The 11,956-nt window shown below is 58.8% G+C and overlaps 1 protein-coding gene across 1 annotated transcript; it reads right to left on the reverse strand.

Annotated features, from left to right (window-relative positions):
* Positions 1-6,623: 6,623 nt before the first annotated feature.
* LOC106809125 (collagen alpha-1(I) chain-like) lies at positions 6,624-7,685 on the reverse strand. Its single transcript, XM_014812088.1, has one exon. The coding sequence runs from the start codon at positions 7,683-7,685 to the stop codon at positions 6,624-6,626; it is 1,062 nt and encodes a 353-aa protein (XP_014667574.1).
* Positions 7,686-11,956: the final 4,271 nt, after the last annotated feature.

Genomic DNA, 11,956 nt, shown 5'->3' on the forward strand with positions numbered 1-11,956 from the left:
TGTCATTCTATCTTCTAGATCTTTCGCCAATCATTGGTGGTGTAATGTTAGTAACAGCTTGTCCGCCTTCCCAACCACATTTGCAAAGTTCGTACAGACCACATTGGCTTTCCCTCTGCTGAGCACGCTCGGCGAACACTTTGATTTTTTTCACAGTTACACCTGACGAGCTGCAGCACTAAGACTGGGGCTGGTGCAACCTGAGAAAGAACTGTCAGTAGCTTTTTGTCTAGGTTTCGCCACCCCAAGGTCAGAGGGTCCAGACAAGTTGGTTTCAATACCATATCCTGGTGCCATAAATTATATTAGCCTGGACATTGGCACGGCGTATATGTTGAATCCATGCTCCCTGAGTCGGTGGCAGTTCGTCAACTCCTGTTCATCCTTCAGTTGCTTGAACAAAAACCATCGTGAGCATATTTGCTTGCCCAATGTGGTCCACTTGGACAGGAAAGAGAGCAATGAACTCTTCACAGCCATGTATACTTTTTACGGATGGTTCACTCTCCTTCGCCAATACCAGCTAGTGCTATCAGGATGGTGGGGCTTGCCTTCAGGAAAGTTGCAAAGCATCCCTTCTTTCCCTTTCCTTGGATATGTTCTGTCGTATCACAGTCTGTGAGAGCATGCCAGTTTATCAAAGCTGCTGATTTCTCCGGTCCAAGCTTGTCATAAAAATAGGCTGTAGGAAGACTTTTCGTCGTCTTTCGCTTGTCCCCATGATTAGCGCAGAATGGTTGCCAAGTAGTGGCGTTCTTCGTAGAGCCAAAAGCAGCACATCTGTGTCTTGAGAATATATGTGGACATTAATCCCGTTGCTGCGCAACTTCTAGCAGCATTGATAAATCGAGTAAGAGTGTCCCCGCCTCTTCCTNATCTCCAACACCTCACGGACACAGTCCAACACAATCCAATACAGGCTCACGCGACCACAGCACGCACACAGCAATACGACACGCGCGTAGCTTAATTTCCATACCATTTCTTAATTTCTCATCATCAGCGCGCGTGGACGACACGCGCACAATCTAGCTGCACTCTCCGATGCGCGCAGCGGCGCTACCATAAATCGCGAACACGCTGTACTAGGTGTTAACGCATGTATTCACTTCACTAGAATTTCACCTTAACTAACGAAGCCTTAGCTAAAATCACATCACACGCGCGCGGATGGAACGCGCGTATTCATCCCGTCAGCTCTGTCGCCGCAATCTCTCTACACGCGCGCGTGACATCCCTTGCGCGGAGTACGCGTCGCGTTTTAATTCCGCTCTCGTTTCTCGCACGCGGGGTGGTGTTCCCGGCGTGAGAGCTTCGTAACTAATATGTTTATTTACAAACACCCGGAGAACACTTCCGGCACGCGAAGATCTTAACTAACATTTCAAATAATACCGGAGAACACTTCCGGTATGCCGTTACTTAACTACGTACACAGATACAATACTTCCGGAGAACCCTTCCGGTATATTATCCCTAAACTCAGGATAGCGCTACGCTCCTGTTTACCCCTCTCTGCCCCATCCCAGGCATCTCAGACAGTACCCACTCATGTGGCGCACCTGTGTGCGCCCGCCTTCCTTGCAGGGCCCGTCTCCTCTACTCCCCTATTCTTCATCCCCACACTCTAACTCTGACGCATGGGTCGACGACGAAGTGGTGGGCGACTACGGCGTTTCCCCAGCCGTAACGGCTTCCGTTCCCCCGGGAAGAAAAGGTGTTGAAGGCAAACCGGTAACCACCCGGCGGACATCGACGCGCCGCTTATAACCCTCTAGGCTGCGTATCATAGGCCCGGTGTTGGCCTAGCAGTGGGTGGACGTGACCCTACTCACCGCGGCCCCTTCAAGACCACTGCGCCGGTGCTCGTCCTTCTCGCCTTCTCCATCTCTATCCCGTAGCTCGTCACGTTCGTGCTGGCCGCTCGCTGTCGCCGTGTCCTTCCCTCGCCTGTCGACGCTGCGGAGTCTCCTCGGCTTCCTCCCAGCCCTCCTCTCTGTCCCTCGCCGCTGCGGGATCTTCCTGTCCCCAGCTCCGCTGCTGCTGTCCCTCCATCTTTTCCTCGCGCCATGTCTCCTTCCCGGCTAGCTAGCTCTCCCCGCCGGACATTTCTTAAGCGCTTCGGCTAGCGCTCGCTACCTTAAGCCGGGATCACAGGCTCGTGCAGCGGTGATCATCGCCAGCCCGTGCCCATGCTCCCAGCTCGTGTTTGTATCCCGCCCCGGCAACGGTTCTGCTGAGCAACCGCTGGTATTCTACCGCCGGCTGCGCTCGCTTGTATCCCGCCTGCAAGCGGTTTCTGCCTTGAGCGGACACACCGCCTGGTATTTCTACCGCGCCCCGGCTGGCGCTCGTTTGTATCCCCCTGCAAGCGGTTTCTGCCTTGAGCGGACACACCGCTGGTATTTCTACGCGCCCGGCTGGCGCTCGTTTGTATCCGCCCTGGCAAGCGGTTCTGCCTTGAGCGGACACACGCCTGGTATTTCTACCGCGCCCCGGCTGGCGCTCTCACTTATTCACTGCGATAGCGAAGGGCAGCTTGACCGGTCTTCCTCCCGCGTGGTCTCGCCCCCCGGTCGCCGGCTCGGTGGGCGGAGATGATGGGGTGGCAGCTCCCGGCGGTGACTCCTCGTCCGACGGCCGGTCTATTTGCATCGCGGGGCTCAGGTCCCCTGCCTCCGACGGCTCTTCCTCCTCCGTGGCCGCGGCTTCTTGTACCACCGCCGCTGGTTCCTCACCGGGAGGGGGTAGCCACGCCTCCGGCGGCGCTGGCCCCTCACGGGGTTTCAAGTCGTTCACGTGCACTACCCGGGGAACCTCCTCCTTGGTGCGCTGGATCCAGCACAACTGATCCCGCACCTTCACCACACAGTACGGCCCCGTCCACGGCCGGCCCAGCTTGACGTCTGCCGGAGGGTAGAAATACCAGACCAGGTCCTTGGTCTATGGTGACGGGCCGTACCTGGCGGTCGTAGTAGCGCCGCTGTCGTTCTGCCGCCCGTCCGAGATTGTCCCTCGCCTGTGCATGTGCCGTCGCCACCGCCCGTCGTACCCACTCCACGTATTCATTAGGGCAAGCCGGCACATCAGTGTTCGGCGGCCCGGCCCACATCAGATCCACCGGGGTGCCCACCTCCCGTCCGAAGACCATCATGTTCGGGCTCACCCCCGTACTCTCCTGCACGGTGCCGCGATAGGCGGCCATCACGTAGGCGAATGGTCGTCCCAGTCTGCCCGATGGCGGTCACCACCTTGGCGAGCAGTCCTGCAGGGTCCGATTGAACCGCTCCACTAGCCCGTCGGACTGCGGATGGTAGGGGACCGTCCGGGTCTTGTCTATCCCCAGGAGGTCGCATATCCCGGCGAACAGGGTCGACTCGAAGTTCCGGCCCTGGTCGGAGTGCAGCCGTCGGGGCACGCCGAACCGCAGGAAGTAGTTGTTTACCAGGCAGTCGGCCGTCGTCAGGGCCTTCTGGTCGGGGAGGGCGTAGGCTATCGGCCCACTTCGTGAAGTAGTCCGCCACCACCAGGATGTACTGGTTACCGGCCGCCGACATCGGCAGGGGCCCCAGGAAGTCGATAGCGATTCTTTCTTGGGGCTCCCCCACCGGTTGCTGCTTCAGCTTGGCCTGCCTCTTCCTCGGCCCTTTCCTCCTTGCGCAGGGGTCGCACTGCCGGCACCATCGTCGGACGTCGGCGCGCATCCCCGGCCACATGAACCTCTGCCGGACACGCTCGAGGGTCCGCCGCTCTCCCATGTGACCCGCGGTGCGGCCCCCATGTTGCTGCCGGAGCAGCTCCGTCCGCATCTCCGGGGGCGCGATCAGCTGCAAATGCTGCCGCTGGCCTCGTGGTCCCTCCATCCACCGATAGTAGAGCAGACCTCGGTGCACCTCCAGTTGCTCCCAGCTGTGCCACAGCGACCTAGCCTCCCAAGACAGTCCCGCAGCCTCCTCATAGGTCGGTCGATCCGGTCCTGCCTGCCTCCACTCCAGGAGCCGACCCAGGGTAGGGTCCGCCAGCTGCCACTCCCGGATCCGCTCAGCATCCCACGGCGCGACGTTCACAGGGCCGCCGCGGCTGCATCGGACTTTTCCCACCTCCGGTGCAGGGCAGTCAGGGCAATCAGGTCGCTTGCAGCGCCTATGGAGCCCCTGGCGGGACAGCCCGTCCGCGTTTCCGTGCAGCCGGCCGGCCCGGTGCTCGATGGTCATGTCGAACGTACCGAGGAAGGCGATCCAACGCGCCACCATCCCCTCTGGCTCCTTAAAGTTCAACAGCCAGGTGAGCGACGCGTGGTCGGTGCGCACGCGGAAAGGCCGACCCTGTAGGTAGTGCCGAAAATGCTTGACGGCGGTGACCACCGCCAACAACTCCCGGTTCGTGGCACAGTACCTTTTCTGCGTGTCCCCCAAGGCCCGGCTGGCATAGGCGATGACGCGCTCCTCGCCGTCCTGCTCCTGGGAGAGTACCGCGCCGAGGCCGGTCCCGCTGGCATCAGTGTCCACGGTGAAGCGGCCTTCGGCCCACGGGTAGGCCAGGATCGGGGCTTCGGTCAGCTGCCGGATTAGTTCCCGGAAGGCGGTCTCACATTCGTCCGACCACCGGAAGGCCCGCCCTTTCCGGGTGAGTTCGGTGAGGGGCCCGGCCACCGTGGCAAACCCCTTCACGAAACGGCGGTAATAGTTAGCGAACCCCAAGAAACTGCGCACGCCAGACACGTCCGTCGGTCGTTCCCACTCTCTCACCGCCTCCACCTTTCGGGGGTCACAGCGGATCCCTTCCCGCGACACGACGTGCCCGAGGAACTCGACGCTTCGCCGCAGAAGTCGACACTTAGCCGCCTTGAGTTTCAAGCCAGCCCCGCGCAGCTTCTGGAACACGTGCTGCAGATTGTCGACGGCTCCTTCGAAGGTCGTCCCGAAGACGACCACATCGTCGAGATACACCAGGCACTCTGTCCACTGTAGGCCTCGAAGCACGAGTTCCATCAGCCGCTCGAAAGTTGCCGGGGCGTTACAGAGGCCGAAGGGCATGACCCGGAATTGATACAGGCCTCCCTTCACTGCGAAGGCCGTCTTGGGCGCATCCCGGGGGTCCATCTCGACTTGCCAGTATCCGCTGGCCAGGTCGAGCGTGGAGAACCACTTCGCGCCGGCCAGCGAGTCGAACGTGTCGTCTATGCACGGCAGCGGGTAAGCGTCTTTCCGGGTGAGGTCGTTCACCCGCCGGTAGTCGACGCAGAACCGGACCGATCCGTCCTTCTTCCCTACCAACACCACCGGCGACGCCCAGGGGCTGGCACTGGGTTCTACTACCCCCGCGTCCAACATACGCTGCAGCTCTGCGTCGAGGGCCTCCTGCCGTCCCAGCGGGCACCTCCTCGCCGCTTGCTTACACGGCCGATGTCCGCCGGTGTCTATGGTGTGCTGGACTAACCCGGTCTGGCCCAGGGGCCCCCCCGGCTCGGCGAACAGGTCGCGGTAGCGCCAGAGGACCTCCTCCACCTTGCGCCGTTGATCACCCCTCAGGTCCGCGTCCGTGTCCTCCACCAGGGCTCTCAGGTGGTCCGGCAGACCGGCTGCCTCGAGTCCGCTCGTCCCCTCGCCGGCCCTGTCCACTTCGCTAACCCGGGCGATGGCCTCGAGGTGGGCTAGCTGGGTGCCCTTCAGAATGATGGCATCCTCCGCTCCCACGTTGATAACGGAGAGGGGGACTCGGCCTCCTCGAGTGTCAGTCACGCAGCGCCCCATCACTAGCCCCTCACGGACCCCTGTGGCGCGGAAGCGGGCAGTGGGTTCGGCCATGGCCAGCTGAGCTACCTTCCACTGTCCTCCCCTGGCTTTGCCATACACCAAGGCGCGGTGCCCCGCTGGTATGCGAACGGTCTCGGCTGCCATCACCCGGCGGTCCTGCATCGGCACGCCTCCGTGCAGAACATGGGTCACCCCGTCCACGTACAGGTGTCCTCTCTACATGTCTAGTCGGCAGTCCCGGCGGCCTAAATAGTCCATCCCTAGCACGCCGCCTTTCTCCCCCATCTCCACTACCAGCACGTCGTGGCCGGCTCGCTCGCCCCCCAGGCCTAGTTCGAGGCAACACTCCCCGGCGACAAATAGGTCCCGGTGTTGGACGTCGACCACCCCCTGCGTGGTGGGTCGCAGCCCCAGTTTCCCCGGCGGCAGGCTGTCGTAAGTCTCTGCGGCAAGCAGGGTGATTTCTGCCCCGCTGTCAACGAGGAACTCCACTGGCCGCCCAGCGATCTCCACGGTCAGTTTCCATCTGGCCTGCTGTGCCACTCCTGCTCGGGCTGGCGGGCTACGTCGCTGCTGTCACCTCTGTCTCCATCGGCTCCCTTGGGCCAAGGCCTCCGGCGCAAGCAGTGGCCCCGACCTCTCTAGTTTTCCGACCGGGCGTTCGGGGGTCCCCGGCGATCCTGCCAGTTCTGTCCTGCTTCTCTCTCGAGGCGTGCCGTGCCCCGCGGGTTGGGCGGCCCACGCGGAGGCCATCCCTGGTCTGCTCCCCGGGGTGGCCGCTGCCTCCCCGCGCCGGGTGGCCACAGCCCGTGGGGGCACTCCCGGACGAAATGGCCCTGTTCTCTGCATCCATAGCAGCCGGGCCCTCTATCCTGCATCCCTGCGCGCCCTGTCCTTCGCAGGCCCCCAGACGCTAGGAGCTCCCGGAGCAGCTGGGTGATCTCCCGCATTTCCTGTGCAGCCGTGCTCACCTGGTCGGCGGCTGCTGTCGGGGCAGCGCCTCCCGCCGGCGATCCCACGGCTCTCTCCTCCCTCGCCGGCCCCTGGACCGGGGCCGTGGTAGGCTTTCGGGGCTGCTCGCCACAGAGGACGTCCCGGTCGTACTCGGCCGCGCGATCTGCGGTGTCCTCTAAGGTGGCACACCCGCGGGCCAGAACGTAGGCTCGGTGTCCCACCGGCATCTCCTGGCGTAGCCGCGGCATTAACCACTTCCCGATCCGGTCCTCCCCGAAGTCGGGCATTGCCAGGCGGCCCAAGTGTCGGAGCTGACGAGCGTACTCGCGCCAGCTCTCCCCATCTGCCTTGCGCCGACTCATCAGGGCCGCTTGATTGGCGGTCTCCCCAGCGTCGATCCCGTACTGCTCCTCGAGGCGTTCCCGGAGCTCCTGCTCGGTGGCGGTCCCCTCTCTCCCCCGGAGGATACTCGCCGCCGGCCATCTCAGGGGGACTGAACCGGCTGAAGAAGACATCCCACGGCTCCTCGTCCACCCCTGAGAACGTACCGACCTTTATTATGCCGCCGGAGGCTCCACTCCCGCCGCCGCTGGCGACGCCCTCGGTCGTGACCGTCGGTGGCGTTGGGGCTGTCGCGCGCCTGTCGTCGGCCACCGTCATTGTCGTGGGGACAGTCCCCATCGTCGCCTTCTCCGGTGCGATGGCCGCCGCCGCCATCTCAGCCATCAACGCGGCGACGGCCGCCGCCGATACTGTCATGGGTGGCGTCGGGGCAGACGTCGGGGCGTCGCCGCCGCTCATCGCCTCCGTGGGTGGCGTCGGGGCGGGCGTCGGCGCGCCGTCGCCGCTCGTCGCCGTGGCCCGCCTCTCTCTCTCCCACTGCTCCAGCATCTCATCCATGCGGCAGGCGCGCCGGCGTTCCTCCCGACGCCTCTCCTTCTTTGCCGCCCGCCGCCTCCGGCTGTCGTCAGTCATTGTCTCTTCGCCGCCGCCTACCTGCGAGCCTGGGTTGGGACGTGCACACCCGCGGGTCGTAGAGGAAACCGAATTCGTCACAGTGTTGCCGTGACCACAGGATAGTAGGCGCGGCGATGGAGACACGCGGGAGGGGTCGAGGCGACCGCGGCAATGACAGAGTCGCGACGACAGAGACGGCGGCGCGCCGACGGTCCANTCAAGACCACTGCGCCGGTGCTCGTCCTTCTCGCCTTCTCCATCTCTATCCCGTAGCTCGTCACGTTCGTGCTGGCCGCTCGCTGTCGCCGTGTCCTTCCCTCGTCTGTCGACGCTGCGGAGTCTCCTCGGCTTCCTCCAAGCCCTCCTCTCTGTCCCTCGCCGCTGCGGGATCTTCCTGTCCCCAGCTCCGCTGCCGCTGTCCCTCCATCTTTTCCTCGCGCCATGTCTCCTTCTCCCCGGCTAGCTAGCTCTCCCCGCCGGACATTTCTTAAGCGCTTCGGCTAGCGCTCGCTACCTTAAGCCGGGATCACAGGCTCGTGCCAGCGGTGATCAATCGCCAGCCCGTGCCCATGCTCCCAGCTCGTGTTTGTATCCCGCCCCGGCAAGCGGTTTCTGCCTTGAGCGGACACACCGCCTGGTATTTCTACCGCGCCCCGGCTGGCGCTCTCACTTATTCACTGCCGATAGCGAAGGGGCAGCTTGACCGGTCTTCCTCCCCGCGTGGTCTCGCCCGCCCCGGTCGCCGGCTCGGTGGGCGGCGATGATGGGGTGGCAGCTCCCGGCGGTGACTCCTCGTCCGACGGCCGGTCTATTTGCATCGCGGGGCTCAGGTCCCCTGCCTCCGACGGCTCTTCCTCCTCCGTGGCCGCGGCTTCTTGTACCACCGCTGCGGCTTCTTGTACCACCGCCGCTGGTTCCTCACCGGGAGGGGGTAGCCACGCCTCCGGCGGCGCTGGCCCCTCACGGGGTTTCAAGTCGTTCACGTGCACTACCCGGGGAACCTCCTCCTTGGTGCGCTGGATCCAGCACAACTGATCACGCACCTTCACCACACAGTACGGCCCCGTCCACGGCCGGCCCAGCTTGACGTCTGCCGGAGGGTAGAAATACCAGACCCAGGTTCCTTGGTCTATGGTGACGGGCCGTACCTGGCGGTCGTAGTAGCGCCGCTGTCGTTCTGCCGCCCGTCCGAGATTGTCCCTCGCCTGTGCATGTGCCGTCGCCACCGCCCGTCGTACCCACTCTACGTATTCATTAGGGCAAGCCGGCACATCAGTGTTCGGCGGCCCTGCCCACATCAGATCCACCGGGGTGCCCACCTCCCGTCCGAAGACCATCATGTTCGGGCTCACCCCCGTACTCTCCTGCACGGTGCCGCGATAGGCGGCCATCACGTAGGGCAGATGGTCGTCCCAGTCTGCCCGATGGGCGGTCACCACCTTGGCGAGCATGTCCTGCAGGGTCCGATTGAACCGCTCCACTAGCCCGTCGGACTGCGGATGGTAGGGGACCGTCCGGGTCTTGTCTATCCCCAGGAGGTCGCATATCCCGGCGAACAGGGTCGACTCGAAGTTCCGGCCCTGGTCGGAGTGCAGCCGTCGGGGCACGCCGAACCGCAGGAAGTAGTTGTTTACCCGGCAGTCGGCCGTCGTCAGGCTTCGGCCCACTTCTTGAAGTAGTCAGCCACCACCAGGATGTACTGGTTACCGGCCGCCTACATCGGCAGTGGCCCCAGGAAGTCGATAGCGATTCTTCAAATTCAAGGTCAAATTCAAGGTCAAAAGGTCATCAAACTTTATACTGTTCCTATATAACAAATAATGACAGATTTGGATTGGTATCTCTGTAACTACTAGGCCAAATTGGTTGAATATTGGTGTCTTTGGAAAGCTAATTGCATAGGTGACCATTTGAAAATTGACGGGTGCGTCCATTTTGGCCAAAATCGCCAAAAAAGGGCGTGGCGTAGCGCGAAAACCATTTGTCTGAGGGAGCTGAAATTTGAAATTTCAGCTTTTTCAGCCCAAATTACCTCACAAACCAAATTTAAGCCAATTTGGAAAGGGTAAGGTGTAACCCATTGGGTGATCTGACACGGAATGACCCTATACCGGACCGTACCCAGGGTACGTTCCGGCAGTACCCTGGGGGACATAGACCCTCTCAGCGAATCTATGCCTGTAGAAGTTTATTGATAGCTTAGCTTCATACATGTCCATTCATTGATCAGTATACATGTATTAAATGGAATTCTTGTGTGTTGTCTCCTCAGCTTAGAGTTTCGCCTTTGCTGTATCTGTTATTCTACTGATCGCGTTTGAATCATACCCAGGAATGCATACATCCACCAAAACCAGACACATTCTTCATTGACCACGTATTCAGGCGGGCACACGAACAAACGAAAATAACTTCCTTTGTTAGTACTATTTTTTTCACTGTGAAGCTTGGTAACGTAGTCAGACTTCACCCGTTCAATTTTTGTGGGAAAACATTGCTGCCTGCATACAGACATTTGTTTACAACAGAAGGGGCTTCAGTCTATAGGCATAGATATAAGCCGCGTTCACACGGAGCGAAGGAACTCGGGTCGAAAACGACCCGTGTCGAAAACGACACGGAGCGTCGTTGAAGAGAGCGTTCACACGACGCAGTCGACGCTATGCGAGCTGTGAGCTGAGAAAAAAAATACAATGCGTCCAAGCGAACAATGCGAATTAAACAATCAAACTCTTCTGACTGACTTCCAACCTTTGCTTCCAACTATTCTGTTTACTTTGGTGTTGTGACGTACTAATTCCAACCCTACTAATTCCAATACTAATTCCAACCCGAGTCGCGCGTTCACACAACAAAAATGAACCAGGACTCGAGTCGAAACGACCCGAGTCGTTTTCGTACCGAGAAAACGTCCGTGTGAACGCTCGCCCCGGGACGCATTTGACACGGGTCGTTTTCGACCCGAGTTTCTTCGCTCCGTGTGAACGCGGCTTATGTATTGTTGTACATATCTATGGTCTAGGGAAACAGCTGTGTGGCTGTATTAGTACCATGGGCCGTAGACAAGTTCATAACCTCTTGGTTGGAGTGAAAGGGGGCAACTGACTCTAGACTGTGGAGCATATTTATTTACTTGATATGATGTTGATATGTGTCTTGTACGTAACTACGTATATTTATCCTATAATGATTGGCTGGTATAAGTGACATAGCTCTGATGTAAATAACAATAAAATAAGAATAATTACCAGCAGAAGAAAGTAACCCTATGCTGCACCTGGTTTATTTTTTTATGAAAAGATTTCCCTTGATAAGTATTCCCTCATTATTACTAGGTTGTGTCACGAGATTTGATCCATTCTTCTTAACCCCTAGGAATTTGCTTAGGCTATGGACTATGCCTATGGCCTTGGCAGATTATTTGCCATGGTGAGAAAGCTTACATAAATTGCAGGATGGGTAGGGAAGCTGTGTGATGTACTCCGATTGTCTATTGCTTTCTGTATGTCTTGCATTAGCCACGTATGTTTTCAGTCAACTCGCTCCCTGCAGAACTTGGCAGGTGAGGATGCTGCACAGTTTCCTAATGGCGAACAGTTTCCTGAAGGGCGTGGTCCCAGACGGACGAGGTCGTTGGCAACGTGGGTGTCACCAGCGACCTTAGATGTAGGAGTGGCAGGTGAGATTTGATGTTAGTAGCCTGGGCGTCCCCAGCAACCTTAGATGTAGGAGTAACAGTTGAGATTTGATGTTAGTAGTCTTGGTGCCCCAGCAACCTTAGATGCAGCAGTGACAGGTGAGGTATGACGTTAGTGTCATGGGTACCCATTGCTACCTGAGATTCTGCAGTGACATGTAATTTAACTTGTCAATGTGTCTATGACAACAAAATGTATAAATTTGTATAACCGCACGATAGCATTTTTTGCCAAGCGAATGTGGTTTATATGAATTATCCATATTATAATATCTAATAGTCAGGAGACTACCTCCTGTTAGTATATGTCACTATTTCCTAGAGTCATTGGTCAGTGCAGCAGATGGGAATGTTATCAGTGTTTTTATATCTGGTATCTGGCTAATTGATAAACGTTGTCTTTGTAGAGAATAAGGTTTATGCCAAGGTTATTATTGGAACGTAGAAAGTACTTTTATTTTAAGATAAATATGTGTGTGTTGAGCTGTTAACGACATTTTTTGAAACTGGCGTTCATTTACTCAAGTCAATCTACTTGTATTCATCTTAAAATAATAATTATTTGTAATGTTGTCTGGTAAAATCCGAAGAA

Source organism: Priapulus caudatus, unplaced genomic scaffold (genome assembly GCF_000485595.1).
Source record: "Priapulus caudatus unplaced genomic scaffold, Priapulus_caudatus-5.0.1 Scaffold330, whole genome shotgun sequence".
NCBI lineage: Eukaryota > Metazoa > Priapulida > Priapulimorpha > Priapulimorphida > Priapulidae > Priapulus > Priapulus caudatus.